Below are 25,075 nucleotides of genomic sequence, written 5' to 3' on the forward strand. Positions count from 1 at the left end.
GTGGTTTGTATGTCCAGGTAGTACTTTCGTTCAAATATTAGCTAGTACATTTTAGAATACAACCTGTTTTTCTGCTCTAGGTACAGTTTCAGGTATTTCCCACATTTCTTCCTGGGGAGGCCCCTGTATTTCATCTCCTGAGAGTTTTTATACCTTTGCTGTTTCTTATACCATTTTATCCAAAGCACTGTTCTGCAGTGTGTTTCATGAAATTTGTCCATTTTGTCTACTGACACAACTGTGAGGCATTTAAACATGAGTGGTTAAACTGTATTTAACTTAAACAAGTAAATATATGTCAGAGCAGGTGACCATTTTTCTGGTTTTGTAACTTCCCATGTAACACTGATTCTGGGAGTGTCAGATTAACTATATAATTGTACTATTTTTATATAGATATATTATGGGTGTCAAATATTCTATTCTTGCTAAGCCACTCAGTCTAGGTAAAAGGGAAAGAGAAAGAAATTAGTTATTGTGTTACATTGTTCTATGGGAATTTGTGCCTCACAATTATTATTTTAAGGTTTACTCACATAAAGGACTGTTCTCATGTATCCCCTCACAAAGAACATTTTGACTGTTTATTAGTGTATGACCAGCACTTGTGGTCACTGATAACAGGGAAGCAGAGCTGAAGTCTATAAAATTTATTTGCTCTTCACTGAGAAGGTCAACACACCAGAGACCTCGGGAGATTGAGTGATCCAGAGTGTCTGGAAATGTTTCATTATCCTTCTTTGTGTAATTTAGGCTGTGTGGGTATTTTTATTCAGGGGGCAGTACTAGCAGCTGTGTCAAGCCACAAATTCAACTCCTTCTATGGTGACCCCCCTGAAGAGCTGCCAGACTTCTCTGAAGACCCCACCTCCTCAGGTATTTTAACAGAAAGTACATTTATTGCAGTCAACCTGTCTTAATTCTATACTGACTAGACTACCAAGTGTTTAATAATTTTTTGAGATTTCATAAAATTTAATATGAAGTTAACATTTACATGTGAAAGAATAAATAGTTTTCAGTCTTAATGGTGTTCATGACTGGCAAAACTGAAGAGAAAATCTCTGCACAGTTGTAAGTTTCCACAGAAATTCTGATATTTTTTTTCTAATATGTTCTTGTGTGTACATTTTATTACAAATAATGGAATAACCTCATGTTTCTCTTTATATTACTTGAGTAGAAAAGCTTATTGAAATTTTGTCTTGAATTCTTAGGCAGGAGCAAGGTTCTCATGCCTTACTGATAGTTATATATAAAAAGAAACCACTGTGTACCAAATTTTCCTGAATTCCTGTTTTAGAGAGCAATGTGATTAAAATGTCTTCTCTTTAAAGCACATTGGACAGTATTTCTCACCCCCAGATCTTCAGAGAGAGACAGTACATGGTACTTCAGGGACCTCCCAACATGCTTCAGAGGGAAGATAATACCTGTGCTGTGCTGTGAGCTGGGCCTTGGGCAGGACAGTGATCTGACTCAAGCAATCCTTTTGTCCACAATCCATATTCAAGGATTTAAATAACCTCCACTCTGTGTACTAACACAGCCCTGTCACAGTTGTGTATCTTAATTTTGACATAGCATTACTTAAAACATTTGCAGTGCAAAAGTCTAGAGTGGTCTGTCTGACCTAAAATTAGGATTTAGGATCAAGTTAAATGAACCTCTGAGGAAAACTGAAGACCAAAAGGACTCTCTCGTTTATTTTTCTAAATAACCAAATAGTACTGGAAGAGTATCTTAGCTACATACTGACTTTACTAGAACACATTTCAGGAATTTAATTGCATGTATTGATCTGCTCTGTGATAATTCTCTTCCCCAATATTTTTATAGGTGAGAAAGTTACCTATTGACTGCATATATTAATTACACCTTTTTTTCTCTTTCATATGAGCAAGTAGTTAATTTCAACGTCATTAATATAAGAATGGGGTGAAATTGGTTTTTGTTGAAATTCTTCAATTCCACTTCTTGGATTTCAAGTTCGAGTACTTAAGTTAAAAGATTGCTTTGTCCTTAGGTATGCACACTGTTCATCATTTCCACAGAAATTTATAGGAACCTCAGATCATTTATAGCAAATGGATAATCACAGCCTCATGGCTTAACTTCAGGCAGACAGCTTTTGAATACTCGATGTACTTGTAGTTAAAGATCCACCTATGCTTTTAAAGAAAGAATAAGTTGATTTTACTTCACCTTGAATTACTTGCAGCGCCTTTATTTTTGTTTCCATCTACTTCCCCCATTTGAATAGGGAATAGCCACCAGCATGATTGACAGTGGCAACTTTCCTAATCTGAAAACTGCAGTTCCTCTTTCCAGTTTCAGTCTCACAGCAACAGGACATGTGTCTTCCTCAGAGTGATGTAATTGCAGATATCAGTATAGAGGAAATGTACAAGTTCTATTTTTTCTGCTCACAGAGTACTTGAATCCAGTACACATGTTAAATTCTACAGAATATCTGGGCTGGATCCACTGTTATCTTGTGTTCATCTCTGAAATAACTGAAACTTTACCTTGGATTTCTCAGGAAAGGGTAGTTATTCTCTAAAATAACATTGTTGATCTCTCTGGTGGGAGATCACAGTGATCAGGAAACCATGCTAAGTGTGTGGTTTTCATGATGTTTGTCTGACCAACAACATTAGCTGATAAAATATTTAATGTTGCAGGATAAACACTGAGGCTTGCAAGCAAAGGTACCACAACTCTCACAACTTCTTCCAGTGCTAGATGTGGAAATCTATTTTGTTTCCTCTTCAGAAGTACACTAATAAAACTTTCAACATTTCTAGCTTGTAAAGCTCTAGTGATGATTCTAAAACCAGCTAGTTTATAGAAATTAGACATAAAACTCTTAAATTGCAGTGGAAGCTTGACTATCTTAAGGTAATTTAAATTTCCTTCCCAACATCTCATAAAATGTTATTCCAGATCATAAACTCTAATGAAGAGCATTTAATATTTTGTGTTGTTGCCTATTTAGTCGTCCCATAAAATTTCGTGAAGCTTATTATTGCAATTAAATGATTTGTTAGAAACAGACAAATATGGAACTCCTTCAGAGATATATCTCAGAAATATAAATGCTTGTTAGGTTATGCACATTATGTATCCTGCACTCCAGGTTGTTCCACACACAGAAAATTTCAGTTCTGTCTTTTTTCCAAGTTAGTCTCGAGGTGTTCTTCCTCAAAGTTCAGTGAACTTGGGATTGCTGGAACCTTTGAGCATCTTCTTACACTACCAGAATATTAGACTGGGATATGAAGACTCTACAAGTAGCAAGTCAGATGGCCTTTGTAGATGCAGAATCACAAAGGATATTCTTGTTAGAGAGCTTTCCAATGAGGGTCAGCAAATTGCTTGACTACATTAAATGGGAATAAACAGAGATAAATTCCCTTTAAAGGGAATTCTTCTGTACACATCTTCCTTTAATTTGGACAGAGTTTTGATAATTCTTGGTTCCCACCACGTGTTCTGGGTGGGTTTCCTTTTTCATCAGCAACCATCATCTGAAGATCTTAACTTCATCCTGCTATCGTTCTGTTGGTAACATGGCAGAAATCAGTCTTGCTGAATTTTGAAAGAGTGTGATGAAGGCTTTTAAAATATTTTTTTTAGTTAGGTAGGTATTTTTAAACTAAAAGATTAGTGGTGATAAGCTGTGTTCAGTAACTTCTTCAGTACAGCCACTAAACAGTTCAACTGACAAGCTTCTTGCAAGTGTTTTTTTCTTCTAGAATGTAAAACATTTGACTTTCAGGTTGCCCGTTTTCAGGACATTATAAAATGTTTATTTTCCAAGGCAACAAATGTTTTGGGTATTTTTAATATGCTGAAACAAACATAAATCAGAAGTTAGCAATCAGCAACCCTACAGGCTAAATCTGACACAGGAGAAAAACAGGCCCAGTAGAAAGTATTTGAAGTCGACCATGAAGTACGTAAGATGCTAGAGAAATTCACTCTGCTGCCCTTCCCCTTTCCTGCCCTGTGCCCTGGCCCTGCTATCTCCTGATCACACATTACCTCAAGACAGGATTTCCTCTACTTCTGTCACAAGCTGACCATTTGTCCCCAAACAGAGGGTACAGACGTGTAGTTTTCAAGTGTTTTGGTAACAGTGCCTCAGGCTGAAGAATGAACATCACCCATGTAAAGCATATCATTTTCCTTCCTTTTGCTTCTTCAGCTTCCCTCATTCTGTGGCAGCCCAAGGAAAGGCTGTAGAATTGTTTGACATTTTGACTTGGGAAGCTGGATTGAGGAAGACCGTTTAGTTTACTTTGGAGTTTTAAGTACATTCAAAATGTTCAAGTTTTTGGGCCAACAGTTCGAAAAACCAATAAATCAAAGAGGTTTTTATAACTTTGCATTTCCAAAACCTTTTTGTAGCCACATTTTCGGAACTACCAAGTCAGTATTGGAGTTAAGCCAGTGGATAGTCCGTAGCCTTTGGAAAACTGCATAACTGACTTTTTGATTAAAGCAAACCTTACCTTTTGGTTAAAGGGTGTTTGTTACTCCATAATGCCTGCTTGACTGGCTTGGTCTGTAGCACACACACACTGAAATGTGACTAACAGGTTTCAGAGTGGCTTTTTTGCCACAAACAGTTCTGGGTTCCTGTAAGGCATCCTCTGATGTTGTGTTTCGAGGTAACCACAGAGCGAGTGCAGCAGCGAATTTTACAGCAGCCCGAGTGACCAGATGTACTCACATACCCCTGCTAACAAGTGGCACTGGCACAGTGCTTCCTGCACATGTGTGTGCTGTCTGAGCTCTGTGGTGACTCTGGAAGGGGATGAACATAGAAGCAGAGCTTTTGCCTTGCAGAGAAAGCAACCACCCTGAGGTCACATCAGTGCTTCTGCCTTGTTTTCTCAAACTGCAGGGCACTGCTTTCATGTGGCATTTTCACAAATGCATTTTGGTATTTTGTCTTGGGGTCGCTGTATGTAAATTGAAATTCTTGTTCTATCTTGTTAGACTCTATATTGTCTTGTCAAGTTAGAAGTTCTTAACAGCTTGAGATCTTGATTTTCAAATTTGAAAGTAATAATAATGGGAAAAAGGCTGAATCTGATGGTCTTTCAGAGTGAGATCAAACAGCACGTGTATGGCCAAGTTGTAAGATCAGCACATGGAACCTACATGGAACTAGTCGAACTCACAAGTTAGAGTGGTTAGTAGTTTTATGGGATTGATTTCATGAAATATGGGCAATATAAGCCCATATCTTAAAAGCCTCATATCTCATCGATATGAGTAAGAAAAAGAAATACTTTTGCTATGCAGAAATTGCCACTGATTTTGTAAATATTTGCAAAGGCTGTTGTGTAACATTTTTAAGTATGAGTGCTTGGAAAAAAAATTACATTCACCTTATAATTTTCTGTTATTAATTCCTTCTCTAGTATTACAAGCAAAACTATCAGTTTTGAGATCATGAGTTTGCATGTTTCCAATCCTTCATTATTATCTTTATGATTTTTTCAGCTATTTATTCTTTGTTCTGATATGATTAAAGTTTTTTAAAAGTGCATTAAGACACTGTTAATTAAAAGCAATGATAAGGTGATTATATTTCTGAATGATTCTCATAATGATTCTCACTGAAACTTTTGATTTCAATGTAACATTGCCAAATTCTGCTTAGTAAGTATGAGTATATTAATATGATATCGATTTGCGTCATTTGCAGTATGTTGAATTAGTTTACCAGTTCACCTTTTTACTAGAAATCTCTTTTTTGTCCATGAATTTTTTAAAATAGTTTAATCAATGCTGGGAGAAGTCTGGTATTACAGATATCTAACACTGCATAGATGTGCTGCCTTCCCAATGCCAAGTGGTTTTTTCCTCCCATCCCGGCCCGCAAGTGCCATTTGCTTCACACGTGGAAACCCTATTAAAAAGATGGGTGGGGGTCCTTGTGACTTTGTTCATACTATTTTGTGGCTAAACTAGTGTGCTAGGATGCAGCTTTATAAATCGCTTGTGATGAGATCTTCATACTGTTTGTTGTTTGTCCAAACGCTGCCTTCCTACTAGGACTTCTAGCAGCAGAAAGTAGGTATCCCTTTGTTTTCCTTTAAGGCATATCATTCAGCTATGGTGTGTGGCTTTGCATGTTTGAAAAATCTGCTTTCTTTGCTTCTCCTTGCTATTTTCAGTTTTAATACTGCCTGCTCAAAAAAAAAATAGCCTGTATGGTTTTTACTAAACCTGTCTGTGCTATAATATAATTGACAGTATAATTAACCAGAAGTGTTATGATTTCCAGGGAATTCTGGAGATTCTAGTTCAGAGGCAGTATTAAAATTACCTGTTTAGTCCCCCCCCCCAATATTTAATATTTGCAACACAACTGAAATAAAATCTAATTTTCATTAAATTAATAAAGGCTAAAATGTTTGGGGTTTGTGTTTTTGTTCCAAAATTGTTTTCATGGACTAATGGGCGTTTTTTCTCTTAACACCAAGCATATACTGCAATATTAGTCATATATTACATTCTTGCTCTACGCTTGCATGAACTTTCTTGGTCCTTTCTTGTTGATGTGATACACAATATATGCATATGCACTGTGTATATGCATACACCTGATTTAAATAACTATCCAATATGTGTCTCCTCAATGAAGGAATGTTATTGACACATAGGGAGGAGGTTCTGCTGCAAGTTAACTGCACACATCATGAGAGACTGAAAGTGCAAGCTCTTCTAAAACCTGCAGGCTGTGCTAGACAGAGGAGAAGGTGTGAAATTCTAGACCCTTTGATACAAACCACAACCATTTCAAAAACAACAAATTCAGCATCTCCAAAAACAAGCTGTAAAAAGTGGGGGGTTTCCAGCTGCATTTTAAGACTTGTAGGGTAACAGCTCTTCTTCACACGTAAGTCAGGGCAGCAAGACACTTGTCCATGTCTCCATTTCTGATCAAAGTCATGGATTTTGTGGTTGTTGTTATTTGGTTTATTATTTTGATCTTACAGGTTGTGGGGGAAGTTGTTCCTTGTCCTCCTATTTCCCCATCTCAGAATGCCTGTCCAGTAACGCAACAGTGAGAGTTCAGTGGATTTTTATATAAAGTTTTGCAATAGTATTATTTTTTACAGTTGTAGGGAAAAAAGAGAAACCTCATGCAGAGCCTCTGCCATGATTTTTAGTTTTTGTTTGTGCACAGAGACTTCCCTCAGCAAATTTACTGAGGATGTACTGCCATCATGCTGGTCAGAAAAGGGTTTCCATATATTTTTGCAATGAGGAAGAAAGTGTCTAAGGAAGTGACAGTGAAGGTCATTCATTTATTAAAATATTTATCTGTTTTGTTGCATGTGAGTACACTTACAGGTAACGTGTAGGTCTGGTCTGAAAAACAACAAAAACGGTACCTTCTCACTGCATATTTTTTTACCACCACACTAGACTGCCTTCTTTCATATTTGTGACTAGTTTTACAGTGAGGGATAGCTGGGAAAAAGGATTGGCAAACTTTATGTGAAGGTCTCAAGCCTGGAGACAGGGCAAAGCTGGAGACATGCATAACACAGTGCCCCTGTGCGTGCAGAACTAAAGGAAGGCATCTTCAAAACCAGGCATCAGTTTCTCCCCACCCTCTTGGCTCTCTCCCCCCCTCCACTTCCCCTTCACCCCTCCCTTTTTGTTTCTCCATACATAGTGCACTCCTCTGCATTCCTTCTGCTGTTTGGGAACACTTTATCTTTTGTTTACTGGAGGTTTTTTCTCTTCTTTTAATTTTTTTTTCTTTGTTTAGTCTTTTCCTCCTCCTCCCTGTTTTTCTCTCCTGCATCTATTTTCTTTGGTTTCATTTCTGACTTTTACATGCCTTTCTTTCCCTTCTTGTATTCCATAGGTGTTCTTACCTTCTTTAATTTAGTTGTAAATCCCAATACCCTTCCATTGCTCCAACTACTGTGTTTCTACATTTTCCTTGTCATCTCTATAAATCTCCATCTTTCTAGTTCTCTCCCTGGAGTCTTCCTGATTGTTTTGTGTATAACTATAAACACATGGTATATGTGTATATATACATAAATATATATATTATTACTGACTTGTTTGCTTCCCAGTAGCATTCAGAGAACTGTCTGCATGTAGGAACCTATTTGTAGATTTACAGGGTGTCTACACTTGGCTGTTTGTTTTCTGTTCAAGAAGGAAGAAGCCATTAAACACTTCTGTAGCTCAAATTTGAGAAGGAGTCCTTACTTGCCTTTCATTTTAATTACAGTGCTGTGTATATGTGAAACAAGTATCTCCCACCTTATTTTAAACTATTGTAGTCATATATATACCCCTGCTTTGGCTGTCATCTGTCCTTGCAGAGTTAGTTGCTCTGGAATACAGTGAACAGCAAAGAGCAACAAATTACTGTGTGAGATTAGAGGCATCTCAACTCCAGTGATTTTTGCAGATGTTGATTAAAGTGATGAAGAGCATCTGATACTCAGTTGGCTTCCTCTTAATCTAAAAAGTTACATTATTACAAGTAGTGGAAAGATCTGCACTTCTATAATAATCCCCATGCTTTTCTTTTTGCCTTTTTTTTTGGAGATTGTGTCTAGTGACTGTTAATATTTGATCTCTCTAAAAACTAACAATTTCTGATGGTTTTTCTTCTGCCCTTGCTGTATGTACTAGCCTCAGACCACTTCACAAAGTAAAATGTAAATCCTGTCTTCTGAAATGCCTGTGCTTTAAGAGAGCCAGAATTGTTTTTTAATTTCATTTCCAGCAGATGCACACAAGGCAGCCAAGAGATAAGGTTCAATCAGCTTCTGTTGATTGTAAATTGACTGGCATAAGGACTGAAATATGATATATACAGAAATGGTAAATAACAGCAAAGCCTTAGTTAGTCAGTAAAAAACCACTGCAAAATCTTCAAGACGTAGTTACTTACCTTTTTACACAACATAAAGAATAGTGAGTAAATAATGAATAGGATAGAAATTAGTGGCTCGTGTCAGGAACTTAGTTTTATATGGTTCTACAAATCTAAGGGGTTTGGATTTTGTCAGTGGCTCTTTAATAAAAACATGCTGTTAATTATAGCGGTTACTACAAGTTCTTCTGCAGAGTTATTTCCTGGCATACTAATTGCAGGAGACTGGCAAAAAGGTTGTAGTTTTATAGTTTTGTATTTAAAAAATGTCAGACTTCCTCTAAAATGTTTTCATTAGTCAGAAGAGACTTAAATGGGCATTAATAATCTTCAGTATTAAAAAATAAATCAAAGAATTTTTTTACCCTCTCTCAGAATGTGTTTGTAGTCAGAATGTAGCCTGTGTTTTGCAGCCATATCTAAGTCTCTTTACCTAAACACTGATTCAGTCATACACTGTTGCAGGTCACATGAAAAAGCCCCGAATTCTCTGTGCTGCACGTTACATAACAGAGTAAGCCAGTCGTAGCTGCCTGGCTTGCTGAGCCTCAGAACAGCAAACTTTGGGGGTGTTTTGTGGTGGAGGGAGACATATTAGTACTGGAGAATACATAGACAATTCTTGGAATAGTACTTAAAGTTGTCTTTTACTCTCTTCTCTCTGGAGACAACTAAGCAACTCCTCCCTACCTTTAAAGTTCAGTTTCTCGAGTCAAACCACCTGTTCCAGACCAGAGTATCTGGATGCCATGTTGTGGTAACAACACTGTTTTAACAAAGCTTTGCCTGCTTCCAGCTGGATGAACCAGTGTCCACACCAACTTTAGGTGGTATTAAGAGCACTGTATGAGAACTACAGAGTTCTCTGGAGATCGAATTCAGCTGTAAGAGAGAACTATTTCTGGAAGGCCACCTCCATAAATGCGGTAACAGAACCTGCACGAATTACCTGTCATAACTTTGACTATGCACAGGGTAAAGAGAAAATCCCAAGTTTTTGCCTTATAAAGCAAATATGCTTTCTGATAAATAATAGATCTGTAGGCAGAAAACTGCTGAACTCATCTCTGTCTTCTTAGAAGTAATTCCACTGACTATGAAAGCATTGAATGTACTAGCACTGATGCAGGAGACCATCATAAACATTCTGATGTGTTTTTTTCTTCTTTGTAATATATGAGAGCTCATAGTTTTCGACTTTTCAGAACTGGTAGCCCCAAGGAAACTGTGAACAGTTGGAGCCATCTTTTTTTAGGTATTTTTATGGGAATAGGAAAGACAAGGTTGTGTGCATGGCCCAGAGTATCACTGCTCCTTTGGGCACTGGGATCTTATGTGCATTTACAGTAGAATCCACAGTTACTAGAATCTTCTCACAGAATCAAGTTTGATGTCGATTTTGTTACTTTTTCTTCAGAGAAGAGACTTCTGTTTGTGTCACTGGAATTGCAACCTTTCCTGTGCAATCGTGTGTGTATCTATTTGTATAGTAATTTAAGATGCAGGGTGAGATTCATCTCACCCAAGTGATTGTGGCTACTTGAAAATTCTGGGGCAGTAAGCAGCATTTTCTAACAAAGTTTACTTTAGGGAGTCTTATAAAACAAATTAACACAGACAGTCTAGTTAGTCAACTTTCTTCTTAATAATATTTATGCATTTTAATTTTCATATTTATAGATTTTGTCTGTAACTGCTACAGACTATGATAAATCTGAGCTTTTAGCTTGCATGACTGTGTAATAACCCACTTAAATTCTTCCTTTATCATCTGTGCTGAGGCTAAAATGGGTGCATTTGCAACGTTGAAAGGAGATTAAATCCTATTTCAAGAGGATAAAAGCTTTAATTATAATTACTGACTGCTTTCATACTTCCCCAAAGGTTGGAAATTTAGCTTAAATATGATAGAATATGAATCTTTTTAGAAACAGTTGTGCTGTAAAGGTTGGTTAATTTTATTTTATGTAGTTAGTATCATTTCTCTGAATTTAAAACTCTTCTGAAAAGTACTTTTAAGCTTTTTTAAGCAGATGTTGGTAACAGAGAGAGTTTAGGTGTTCACAAAAATGCCTGTAGAATTGTTCTATCACTTTTTTAATGCACTAGCATGCTGTCAGTGTATTGCAACTGTGCCATTTTCTCATGCAGGTGGCACGTTATCTGTAAATGCATGAAAGGCATGGCAGTAGATGCAACATAAGATTGTAGGTGAAAAAAAAAGCATAAGGTAGAACTATGATTTTGAGGGATTAGCAAAGTCACGTCAGAACTTCTCATAAAATTCCTTAAGGACATTCTTGGAAACTTCCTTTTACAGTCACCTATTCAAGGCGACCAATGGACAGGAGGGAAAAAAAAACACCTAATGATCAAAGCTTAATGTTTTGGAATTCCCAAATATTGAAGAGGTTGTCGAGATGCAAATATTAAAAAAATCATAACACTTATTTCTATTTCAAAGCCCTCAAAGTATTCCACAAAATAAAATTTGCAAAATAATGCTGTCAAATAAATAACGGGATAGTCCAGAGCATTTGGTGTTTCACACCAGTGCAGCTCTGCAGACAACTTTGAACACACTTTTCGTTGGTTCTGGTTTTGGCTCAAGTTTTAGTGGTTATGAGCAACATTGTACAGTATTAGAGACTCTTTAAGATATCCAAGCCTCTGAAGTGAATCTTCTCTTGAGTTTTTCCTTAAATACTCCAAATACACAGAAAGGGCTTTGAACCCAGAAAGCAAAGTTTTGCTAGAAAATGAAACAATTTAAACTCTGAGCATGACAAAATAGAAATAAAAGAGAATTCAAACAAATTTCCTTCTGCCAACTGCATTCTGGAGAGTCAAACACTTTGCTTCAGGCTTGGAGATCTCTAAATTCATGAGCCTTAAACTGACATTCTGAAAATGTAGAGGATCCCTAGGTAATGTTTTTATTCCTTGCCTTTGAGGCTGAGCTGTGATCTCTCCATCCTCTTACCAGCAGATTCCCAGTCCCTGTATTTTCTCAGATTTCCTGCTGTATCTCTGGAAGAGGAATATGGGAGGTTCCTTTCAGCTGAGCAGGCTTTTTCACTTACCAAACAGGAGGCAGGTTTTTCTCTTTTTCAGCGCACCCAGCCTCATGCACAGCAACTACTATAAGTCAAACCATTAATTTTATTTGCTGGCAGCCACAATTTTTTTAAAAGGAACATAAATTAGTTCATCAAGTGGATATAAGTAGTCAGACACACTTAAAGGGGGAGAATTAAAAAGTCTTATTGCTCCTGAGCCATGGGTTGTGAGTGAGAGGAGTACTGTGGTTCTCAAACCTTGGTCTACAGGGAATTGTCAGGAGAATCTCAGGTTGAGATTTGTACTAAATGTGATGGAGTCATTTCTAGATTTGCCACTTACTCATCCTGCTGTGCCATGAGGTTGCAAGTCTAGTACAGTAGGTTTTTTTGTATTTTGTTATGTTTATTCCAGTTTTTCAAGGTTTTCAAAGAAATAAGTTAATTTAACTTTTTTCCTTGTGTGATTAAGAGGGTATTGGTTTTTTTGGTTTTGTTACATTCTGGAAGTACAATACATAAGAGTTTGAGTTAAGGAAGGCTTGTAAGAATTGTTCATACAGTGGAGGATGGAATTTCAAGAAATACAGCAATTTTTAAAATATTTATCTTGTCAAAAGGACACAGGCAAACAGATGAGTAAACAGAATAAGAATACTGTTGAGAAATTAATGAAGTAATGAATATTTAGGATTCTGTATCCCAAATTAAGAATTTATTTATGGAAAAGCATTCAACAGTTCACTGTCAGACACCGGCATGGGATGCAGACTGGATGTGCTATCCTCTTTTCAGATGCTTATACCACTGTGGAAAAACTGGGTGTTTAGATAAGTTGGCATTCTAGTAATGGACACAGGTGGCAGCCACCACTGATACCTGATTTTTAAAACAAATTGTTTTACAGAGAACCACTGTGGGCTGGTTTACTATGGATTTGTGTTGCGTTTCTGTATCCTCCCCTGCTGTGAGTTCAACTTCCCTCATGGACTTCCACCTTCCATAAAGCCTCCCATTTATCCTTTTTTGTCTCCATAGCTCTTGCTTCTCTTTTCACCTCCATGCCATATAAAAATCATCCCCATCTCCCTATGACCCAAAACAATGCACTGGTCAAAAAGCAGCAAGTGCTGTAACTGGGTCTGAGATAACCAGGCCAGCAGAACAAATGGAACAAAACCCAGAGCTCATGGTACAGCCCTTTTATGTCCTCTGGAAGACGCAGCAGTCAGGTCTTTCTCTTCCCTCCTCTATCCAGATGCTGATTTTAAAAGAAATCGTGAAAACATTGGTTCTTTCAAAATTTTTTTTTCAAAATCATTTTTACTGATGTTTCAAAATTTTACAATATGTATTTGAAATTGGCCAGCAGTTCAAAAAGGGAAGAAAGAAAGGTTGGGGAAAGAATGCTGAGGACAGGCCCATAATCCAAGTCACTTCATAAGGCATCATTGGAAAACAGGCTAAAAAAGAACAAAGCTAAGCTTAATAAAATCAGGTTTTAAACTCTCTCCTGTTAAACCATTTCTTATGTATAATTACACTACATATGGGCACTGTTGATATATTTAAAGTTTATTCGGTGAGTCTTTTCCTGTGAAAACTCCAACTTTTTTAAGTTCCTGTTCCGGTTGTACCAGATGAAGTGAAAGTTTCCTCTTCCAAAGTTCAGTTTACCATGAGTCTTTGCTTTATTGATTTTTTATTCCCTTTTTTTTCCCTGTTTATTGCCCCGTAGGAGCAGTCTCACAGGTGCTGGACAGCCTGGAAGAAATTCATGCACTTACAGACTGCAGTGAAAAAGACTTAGATTTTCTTCACAGTGTATTCCAGGATCAGCATCTTCACACACTACTAGATGTAAGTTTTATTTGATAAACAATTTGTTTGTACCTGTTGTTCGTTGGATAGTATTTTGTTTTAATCCAAGTATATTATATTTTCTTTGTTTCAGACCAAAATTAATTTATTTAGGTGTAGAATGTAACAACTAGCACTTTACACAAAAATACATTTTAGGACTGTGCCTACAGAATATTTTAGAATATGTGAGTGATTAATGACTTGAGTTAATGGATCTGCTTTAAAACACTTCATCAGAATAGCTTTTTTTCTTTTGATAAGGACTGGATTTCAGTTTTTATATTAAAGGTGAATTGCAACTTTATACGGATTCATTTTAATTAATTTTAAGCAATGTACTAATTTGAGACCAGCTCTAGGGATATTCTTAAAAGTATGACATTTTTTGTGTGAAGCACCTGGGTATGCTCATTTCTCTCCTACTCTTGAACACAGTAGGATCAGTCATTTAAATCTCTATTATTCTGTGGTTCACAAGAGCTGTTACTCCATAAGACAGCGGTGCCAAAACCCTCACTGAAGAACAAATTCAAAAGCACATCATGCTGTCAGTGATTTCTGTACCTACACAGTGTTTGGGTCTAAAATACAGGTCCAAAAGTAGCAGAAGAATCTTTCTGTGATGTTTTTCTGGGATGTATGGGATGTTGAAGACAGGGGACTTACTTTCAGACTTGACCAACTGTTTCTAAAGCAATCTACATAATGCACTGAGAAAAAACTCAGGATGGACCCAAATTCGCAGAGACATAGGCTGTGTCCACATTAGCAAGTACTACAACACAAGAGTAACAGATTTGTGGAACAAAGCAGTTGTTGACTTTGGGTATCTTAAGAGCTTTTACTTTATTCTGGCTATACTGCAGTCCTGTGGACCGGTAGGTGAACAGCATCTTCTATGTTAGTGTTGTTTGAGAGTAAATATGGTATGGTAACACTCTATGGTGAAAAACAAAGAATGTAGTAGGGGGGCATAATCAGAAGATTAATTTCAAAAATTTACTCCTGAATCAAACCAAAATGCCCATGTGGATGGTGACCATTTTATTACCATGTCTTAAATTGAATGGCTTGGGTATCTTAGTGAATATCACAAATCTAACACGGTGTCTGTAGTTTTTACCCTGTGGAAGGCTCACAGGAACAGGAGTCATTCCAGCTCTCTGATCTGCAGGTAGATGATTCTGGTTGTAGAGACTTTAAGGAGTTTCTGAAAAATTGTTGAATGCTTTAATTCCTCTATGCAGCTTTGCAGAGGTATAATCTGAATATAAACAGTGCTGTAGGTCCTTTGGTGTCCAGACTCTTTAAAATGTGGTAGATGATTTGTGCACTTCTTACAATTTCATTAATGAATAGTGGGTCACTTCAATTCTGTGCATTCTTCAAGTTTAAAGGATTCAGATCCATACATACTTCCTTCTGGAATCAGGCCCAGCTGCTGGATTCTGAACTGGCCTGTCTGGGAACACAAGGCTGCTGGTAAAGCTTCCCCTCACCACAGCTGCTCGTGTGACTTGGGGAAGCAGAGATAGTTAGTTAGCTGTTAAGTGATGAGGGCATTGCTCTGGCAAACTCTCTACAGTTCTAATCTTTGTTCTTGATAACTGTTTATGCATTTTACATTGAACAGTCATTGGATAAAATTACATGAAGCGTGCAGGAAGAGGGGACTAGGAGCTCATGACTTTCCTGAATTGTCTCCAACAATTCATCTTGCAATTTGCATTTAAGTATGAATCTTTTTTTCCCCAGTGTAAGGTCATCTAACTTGCGTTCCAGATGCATAAATTACTGGTTTTGTATTGCAGACTGCAGTATAGAAAGGTGATCAGGCACTATGAACAAGGAATAAAAAAATCTGGACAGAGGTAGAATAACATGATTGTAATAAGTACCAAAACACTTCTGTCACTCATGCAGAAAGGTTTTAGATATTTATTAACCATTATTATGTTATCATATAACTTCTTTGGCTTTGTAAACCATATGGCCTTAGTTTAAGTATTTTGCTGTATGACAGGTCTAGCAGACATTAACTCATGCTTCTGCAATGCTTTTACTTTTTTCCTATCCTTGACAGCACCAGTCTGGTTTGTAGTACTTCATTCATGACCTGTTATTTCTGTAATGGTGTGTTGTAGCTTTTTAAACAAGAAAAAACTGCAATGAATTTGTTCAGTTTTCCCATTCATTGTCGTGGTCGTTCTCTTACACAGACAGGGATGCATTTCATTGTCCATTATAATAACATATCTGTGAGAACGAAATGCTATCAAAAAGCATTTTTGTTTTATTATGCTATGTTGAGGGGGGATGATAGAATCTTTCCAAAGATACTTCAATTAGAATAATAGGAAATTAAATTCTAAAAGGTTTGAGTGTCATGCAATACATATTTGAAAGACTGAAGCAAATTACAGACCATGTTATTTGGAAGGGTAGCTTCTTCATGTCAGTAACTTGAATGTGGGATATTGGTTTCTGTTTATTAATTGATACTATTCTGGTTTCTCTCTCAGATCTGTGAAAAATTCATCAACTGTACTTTGATGAAGTTCTGTCAGGAGAACTCTTTATTCCTCTCAGAGTATTTGGGGCTACTGAAGCCACCAGACCAAGCATTATATTCCACTAAGTAGGGATTTTCTAATCTATTGTGAAGTTGTGGCTGTCACTTGGCATTAAACTACTGTTCCTCTTCCGTGGCCGTTTTCCACAGTTAAATTTGTTCTCATGTTCCTACTCATTCTCAGGAGTTCTCCTTATTTTTAGATTAGGCACGTGAGGGTAGATCATGCCTGCTGCCGAAATACCTTATTTTGCTTCTGAACTAACACTTTTTCTGAAGGCTGAATGAGAAAGGGCAATCTTTGTTTTAAGGGTGCAGGTTTACCCATGTGTTGGGTTTTTTTCAGATCACAAAATAAAAGTCTTCTTTCTCAGTAATTCATTAACTTAGGTGTTATGAGGACAGGCACCTCTGAAGGCCATAGAAGGCATCATCCCATCGATTGTTTTTGGTTGATTCATTTCTGTATGTCTGTTGTGATTGCTGTCTTAAGACTCTCTTCCGGTTTACTTGAGTGCCAAAGCTGTTCAAAACAAGGAGAAAAAAGATGCCAGCTACTTAGAGAGTAGTTTATATTCACTCTGGGCCAAATCCTGCAATACAGCAGCATATCCTGATGTAGGCTTATTGAATAGTTTCATTGTGTGTCTTTTTCTTCATTTTACAGAATCCTGCTATTGTGTTGAGTGGTTTATTTGTGCACAGAAGTTACACAATTCATTATTAAAAACTTAGTTTTGTTTAATGAGGAGAGTAAAGGCCCTTCTAGAAACAACCATTTAGAAATACTATCTTAAAAAATTTATTGGTTAGTAATTGGTCTTTCTTGTAAATTAAAAGACTAATTTGGGGTGGGTTTTATTTTTTTTTACTTCTATCAGGAATGTGATGATCAAAATTTTGGTGAATGATGTAGGACATTCCTGTCTGTGACTTAGAACTGTCTGAGTTTATGACTGTGTAAAGCTTTATAGGCTGTTTCATTCTGGTATCCAATTTAGATGATAAAGAATGTAGTAAAGTATATAAATAACTTTATGGAAAAACAGAGTTAAATTTAAGTAGTGAAGCAATTTTTTTATTACCCTTGACAGATTTTTATAAGCCTTATCAAATGCTTGAATTAAATTATTTTTTTATTGACTGTCATGAAAGAGATCCTGGGAGACATTGCTGACTTATGTCAGCAGTACTGATAAAGAAGTTGGAAAGAACCGTGAAGAGGTTACTAATTTTGGAGGCATTTGTTGTTCTGTATCATGACAAAAGATTTTAATGATTATTTGTTTTGAAAAGTATAGCGGGCTTCAAGGCTGTGCCTAGTGAGGGAGATCTTCACACATTGTGTTTTATCTCTATCTGTGCATCAAAGGAAGGAAGGTTTGCTAAAATGCAAAACCAGAAGCTGCTGTTTCATGCAGCTGCCTACATTGAAGGAGACAAGAGAAATCATTCTCCTGTTGAGTCAAGCAGTTTGGTCTCCTCTCCAGGGATGCTTTCTGAGGGTGATTCTGAATGCAGATGTCGTTCGATTTACAAGGGAGATTTTTGCTCAGCGGGAGAACAATATCAGCTTTTGTGTGACTGGGGCCTCTCTGTGCTACTGGCTTTGTCTGCATCTGTCTGTCCTCAGGCAGATAGTTCTCTAGGCTGGTATCTTTTGGCTGTTAATTTAAGAAGTTTGTTACATAGATGGAATCGTTAAGGTAGGTGTTGTTATTTCTGCAAGTGTATGTGTGATAGAAGGGTTATGAGATTTTAAGAAAGTTTACCTTTTGCTGGCTTAACACATTACACACGTGTGGTTTTAAGTAAATGAGGTTAAACAAAATTTGGAGTAGCCATTTGTATCATATCTATATATGTGCAGCCACTTCTTTTATTTTGAGTTTAATTTATATTCTCAGTGTATATATTTAAGACATAGTGATTTTTCAAGAGAATCTCATTTTTATGTGTGTTATCCCGTGTTGCTACTGGTAATGTTTCAAAGGAATATGCATCTGTGCACACTTCGGAGTTTCCTTAGGATTTCTTTTGAAGTCAGTCACCCAAACAGATTTGGTCCTGAAGTCCAGACTTTTAAGGAAACATATTTTCTCTTTTGCTAGAATGAATGTTATTGGAACCTCAGTTTAGCTTCTTACATGGTTGGCTAAAGCTTTCTGCTGCATTTATTTTGGTTTGCTATGTTTATCCTCTAGATGCTGGATGTTGGCACAGTAAATTTGAATGTCTTTTGTAGAAGTTGCAGTTATTCAGTAGTGTCCAGCCATTGCTGATACTAAAGTTCTCTGTTTGAAAATGCTTTAAACTCTTCAGGTATCTTTCCCTGATTTGCTCTTTTCTGAGCAAGGTGTATTATTTTAACAACTTTATTGTATACTTTGGAATAAAAAAAAATAAAGAAAACACAAAGCAAAAAACATTTTGTTTTTTATTTTCAGGATGCTTTCATTTTCTTCTTCCTTTCTTTTGCTATAAATCATGAACAGGCTGATGGAATATCCATCATATTATACAGAAAATAAAATAAAACCAGCAGCTGTTTATAAAAAGTTTAAGTATTTTCATCAATCATCTAATTTCACTATGTTTTGATTTGAATAAGGATGACTTTCTATGTGAATCATATAGTGTGGTTCAAGGTTTTTTGGATCCACATTGGTCCTTACTCTCTTGAATACTGATTATGCTAAAACTTATAAGGGGAACATGTTTTAGTGAATCATGAATGCTTTTCTTTTGCAAAAGCAGATCAGAAAGTGTGTTACATGTTACACATCTTGCTTAAACTCCCTCAGAACATGTTATGCTTGAGTGAATTCTCTATCATTTTTAAAACACCTTTTCTTATTTTTAATTATCCTTTATTTCATATGTTTGTAAGACAAAAGTAAATGGAAAATACTTGTTAAAAAAAAAAGAAAAAGAAACTATGTTGGCAGAAAAGCACCTTGCTATTTGGGGAGTCAAGTCTGGCTCTTATCCCAGTCCAGCAGAGGCAGCACAGCCCCAGGGAGTGGGAGGGACTGTCCCACCGTGCAGTGGAAACTCCTTTCCCAAGTAGTACAGAAGGAACAATGGCCAAGCCTTAGGGAGAACTGTTCGAAGAATTCCTTCAGCAGGTGGGCTGGATCATCAGCAGCAGTGCAGTCCATTTGTACTCTGAAAGGTAACTTCTTTAGAAGCTCTGTATGAAAGAACACTAAAAGCAGAGGCTATTCTAGAATTTCCTCTGCCTTATTTCATAATCGTTCTCTAAAATACCTTCCATTTTCAACTCCATATCTCTGCTTTTCATTTTCTGTGTTACTGGGTAGGTAGGTAGGTCACTGTGCCAGTCAGCATCATCTCGTTGTTTCCTTGTTCTTCCTGTTTCTCTGCCGTACAAATTTATACAGGGGATTTGCCTTATATTTCGTCTTCTGAGCAGAAAGCATTGTTGTTCCATACTTTTACATTATATAATAGTGATAGATGAGTTGGTCTCTTAAACCCAAGATTAATACAAATAAGAGCCAACAGTAACTTTCATATTGATTGAGAATAATTTTTCAGATATTTATTTATCCGCCACTTTCCAACAATGCAATATTCTGTGTGAGTTTGCATGACAGTGTGATAGTTACTTTGCTACACTTAACCTGTTCTCTTTTTACCTAATCTTCTGTCATTTTGAGTATTTATAAGCTTCATACTGGTGTGGTGAATCATCAAGTGAAATTCAGCTTAGTAGTGTGTGCTTTAGATGGGAATTGCACTACTTAGCCCATTCCTCTTGGCCTAATGACATCTTCCCTGTGTAAATGGTGTGTCATTGTGTCTGTGCCTGTGTGTGTCTGTGTGCAGCAACACATCTTTCTCCGAAAGCATAAATCCCTAGACTCTTTTTTGTATGTGGAATTAAAAATTCCCATGATTACAGTGTATTTTTAAGTTAGGGGGGGGGCCTGATATGTCAAAAAACACTAAAATTGTACTCTTGCCACTTTTAGAACATTTAATTAACCTCACTGATACTGTCTTGAGAGAAAAAAGATCATTTTCATATTTGACTTTCTGCATTTTCTTCACTTCTTATTATGTTATGTGTAGTTCAGGTTAGATTCAGTTCCTTTTTAACTCTAAGGGCTACGTGTCGTGTTTGGTTTTTTTTTTTCCTTATAAAGCTTCAGATTTTCAGATTTATTATTTCTCCAGGAGCTTGGGGCTTAACTCTGAGAAATTACAAAAATAAAGAAATACTACAGCACCTGTGATACAGTCCACAAATCTTGAATAGTACTTCAGCTTTGTTCGTGCTGGGAGCTTTCTTCAGAATGATACTTCAGTCTACACTTATTTTACATTAAAAAACCCAAAGGCAATGTACTGACAGCCCAGTAAGCTCTGCTTCTATCTTTGAAGTCAGTCAGGCCTTGCTGCCTCCTACTTCCAGTTCTTCAAGTACTTGGCTGGTGCATGTTGGCTCTTCTGGTACTACTGATCTCATTGCTGTACATTTTTATTCTCAGTATATCATTGCAAAAAATTTACATGAATAGGGAGAAACAAAAAGGGTTGTTAACTCCACCATTATCACCTCCTGGTGCGAGATATGCTCTATATCATAAAGCAGGTGAGAAGCTGTGTTCTTCACCAACCTGCTGTAATCACTGTGGATTTAACTAGTTTTAAGGATTCTTTATCCCCCTGAAGTGAGGTTCATGGTAATTAGCATTCTTTTCTTTAGGGTGATGAACTAACCATGAGAAGTTAATTCAACTGACTGAACTGGAAATGAAGCCCGTGTAGGCCTAACCTGAGTCTGCAGTTCCTGCTGTTGGTCATTAGTCCGTGCTGGAAGCAGGGAGGAAGGGAAGATGTGAGCAAAGTTTATTCTGTGGGGAGTATCAAGGTGTTGTCCATGGAACACTCTTTTTAAAGCCTTTCTGTATTGAGGGCTTGGTTTTCCCTGGTGGTTATTGAATCATTTAGGTTGGAAAAGACCTTTAAAATCATCAAGTCCAGCCATTAACACAGCACTGCCAAGTCCATCACTAGACCACGTTCCCAAGTGCCACATCTAGACATCTTTTAAATACCTCCAGGGCTGGTGACTCCACCACTTCCCCAGGCAGCCTGTTCCAGGGCTTTTGACAGCCCTTTCAGTGAAGAAATTTTTCCTGATATCCAATTGAAACCTCCCCTCGTGCAACCTGAGGTGGTTTCCTCTTGTCCTACCACTTGTTACCTGGGGGAAGAAACCAACCCCCACCTGGTCACAACCTCCTTTCAGGTCGTTGTAGAGAGCAATAAGGTCCACCCTGAGCCTCCTTTTCTCCTGGCTGAACACCCCCAGCTCCCTCAGCTGCTCCTCATAGACCCTTCACCAGCTTTTTTGCCCTTCTCTGGGCATGCTCCAGCACCTCAATGTCTTTTTCATTTACTTTTATCTGATCAGCTGCTTGGTGTCATCTCTAAAAGCTGTTTTGCCTTGGTTTTTTTTAAGATCAGCTTCTATTAGATATCTGATGTAGAAAAGTAGGATAATGGGATTTTTGTGTCCTTGAAATTATTCATCTGTTAAAGTACCTTGTGAAATAATGGTGCAAGCCCATCTTTCCCAACAGTACTTCTAGGACATTCTAGAACGAGAGTGAGGGGGGGTTTTACTGGGATCTTTGAACTTCACTGTACTGGTTTTCCAATTGCTGTGCTAGTTTTCTTGGCACTGCCATGTTCAAAGCGGTACCTTTATTTCATCCTAGTTTTACGTATTTCATCTTTGCAGAAGAAGTTAAAACATTTGCAATGTGAACAGATTAAAATCTGATTTATGATACAGGAATGGAGTTGAGACCCGAAAAAAAAAAAGCCAGAGGGACTTGTGGCAGAGAGTTCCTGGAACAGAAGGGATTAGGTGGTGTACTGAGGATGTCTTGTGTGTAGTGGAGGACTGGAGGGTACCCTGGGTATCTGCAGTCAGCTCATGGCAGCAGGAGTGAAGAGGTCTCACCTCCTTTGAGGAGGTAAGAAAACATCATATTCAATCTACTTTAATCTAAATAATTTTTGTTTTGTAACTTTGAAGTGTGTTTATTTAAGATTATCCCAGGATTTTCTTACCAAACTTTACAATTTGAGAGAACATACATTTTCCTAGGAGTATCACTTATGATCTAGCATTTTGCTAAACTGCAGCCTCTCCCACTTTGGCAAGCTGTGTTTACATGGGCCTGGCATGTCTTTAGTATCTGCTGTCACTTGTTGAGAACTGCAGCTTCTGCAGTCAATAAAATCTTCATGATGAAAATTAATGTGGGTTTTTCCTAAGATATGAGACAAATTACTAGGGTAGAGTCCTAGTTGATAGTGCAACATAATCCTGTCAGACACTGGAGTCTGGACTCAATATACATGAGTGAAGCACTCAGGGCTACCTGAAATTAAATAGAATGAAAAATGTCTTGTGTGATTTTGAGGAATAGCATAACTTCATTATCAATACTTCTGTGAGACAAGTTGAAATAAATAAATTGGTTAATGAAGCAAATCAAGAGGCACAATTTAAAATGACAGTTGTGGGGGTGAAAATGCACATACCCTGTAGTTTATTTTGTAAAAACATAGTCCTTTCCTCAGATCATTTACCTCTGAAGTGCTAAGGCTTGAGTAAGTGCATAGCACTTGATAGTTTCTGCTAAAAAGGAATATATTCTACAACAGAGCCAAAATTTGTTTGTAGTTCATGTACACTGGAAGTAAAACTTAGCCCCTTGCAAAGAAATAGGATGTACAAATCAGATATTACTGAACCTCTTGACACTTGACCATGGGGTCTGAATCAGTATGAGCATAAATGTGTCCTTGAATCTGCTTTAAACTATATCAGTTTTAAAAAATAAAATTAGATCAAAGATTGATTTAGAACAAACTGTAAAAATACTTAATGCTCTATGAAGACTGTAAAAAGCCACATAATATGCATAAGTAGAAATATTTGCTTTATCATTTTAAATGCTAAATTTACTGCCTGTCCAAACTAGCAAAGTAAGAAATAACAGTTAAAAAGTGGCCACGCCCATGTACATCAGCACAGTGGGTTCAGTGTGTGGAGCTGCACAGATTTGTGTAGTCCTAGTTTCAGACTGAACTTCATGTGCTTTCCCCACAGTTCAGCACTGCCTGCAGATCCACTGCAGCATTAGAACCTTTTGAGAGAATTTAACTTGGACACGTTTTCACTTTTTAAGGTTTTGATCAAAAGATAGATACAACATTTAGCTATGTAACAGAATGGAAAATCTTCTCAGTGTTCTATACCTTAACCTTCTAGTTCCCCTGGTGTTTCCAAGCATATAAAATATGTCAATGCAAAATTTAGATAATAAAATATTGAGTGGTAGTGCTAGAGGACATCTTTCCCTGTTGCTGACACCAGTGAAGGCCTGTGGCCTTTCTTTCCAGCTGTCATGTAACCAAATTGTAACTAATAGACAGACCCTGTGAAGGCAATAAAAATGCTTTCTGGATTCTTTTTTACCCATTGGATTACTACAAAGGAAATGCTGCACAGTCCTTTGGCTGTGCACTTCTTAGGGGTTGGGGGCATGTGCTTTCCCTCTGAAAGGAAACCTACAATCATTTCATGTTTCCACCTTAATTAAACAGATATCATACCTCTCACCTTCTGTCTTTTAAGTTATGTTCATCCTCAGCAGAATGAACCTTGACCATTTGTGTTTTACTGAGATGCTGGAATGCAAAGGTTGATCGTGCTCCTGTTCTGCAGCTTGTGTGTCACACAAGGAAAAGGTTTGAAGCTGTGGAGGGCTGTAACCTGTAATGCTATAGAAGTACAAAGTAGAGTCTTGAATATGCCTTGGACTTGGATGTGGGATGGGACTGTAACCTGTGCTGTGGAATTATGCTGGGAAGTAAATGTTAGGTCTCTGATGCTAAAGTGGCACCAGAGAGCTTCAGGCACAATCCTTAGCAGTGAAAAACAGAGTGTTTAAAAGAGCAAACTGTCTTTAAACAAAGTTGAAGATAAAGCCTCTGGTGACTGTGACCTTGTTACTCAGCATGTTTTCCAGTAGGAATTGATAGTTTCAGGGATGTGTTTCTTTGAGAGCTTAGAATCCCAAGGAAGGAGGCACCCATGGGAACGTTAACAATGTTCTGCATGGAAAATGAGATGTGAAACAGAACTGGCAGAAGAAAGAATGAAGTGGTCTAGCAATTGTCTAAATGGCTCTTTAATTTTAGCCCTTCGATATTACTGCTTGTGAGTATTATTTCATTCAGTGGATCATGGATTTCTTTCAGACTTGCAACACATGAAACCTCAGGGGTAAATGGAGAACCAGGATAGGAAGCTGTGGGAAGTAACAGCAAGCCTGTTTGTTAGTAAATGTTTCTGTGCAAGAGACAGCACCCCCACATGAGAATTTTTTAGATGGTACAAAAACCTAAAAGTGATGAAAAACAGCCCTCTAATATCACTGTGTTGCATATGGTTAAATTGTTCAGAAAGCAAAAAAATATATAAGGAGATATTTTAATGATTACTTTTAGATGTTTCCGTTTGGGAATTTAATATGTAAGGTTGGCAACCCAGTATCTGTCTGAATTGCAACTGAATCCCACAAAATGTGTGTTTGT

The 25,075-nt window shown here is 37.3% G+C and overlaps 1 protein-coding gene across 1 annotated transcript in view; it reads left to right on the top strand.

The window, feature by feature from the left end:
- The window catches only part of CASK (calcium/calmodulin dependent serine protein kinase), a 202,930-nt gene that overhangs the window by 131,253 nt on the left and 46,602 nt on the right, over positions 1–25,075 (top strand). Inside the window, exons 10-12 of the mRNA XM_017810874.1 lie at positions 777–876; positions 6,073–6,090; positions 13,730–13,851. Coding sequence (XP_017666363.1) covers positions 777–876; positions 6,073–6,090; positions 13,730–13,851 — 240 coding nt within the window. The remainder of the gene's footprint in view (positions 1–776; positions 877–6,072; positions 6,091–13,729; positions 13,852–25,075) is intronic.

Source organism: Lepidothrix coronata, unplaced genomic scaffold (assembly GCF_001604755.1).
Source record: "Lepidothrix coronata isolate B3197 unplaced genomic scaffold, Lepidothrix_coronata-1.0 Scaffold30, whole genome shotgun sequence".
Taxonomy (NCBI): Eukaryota; Metazoa; Chordata; class Aves; order Passeriformes; family Pipridae; genus Lepidothrix; species Lepidothrix coronata.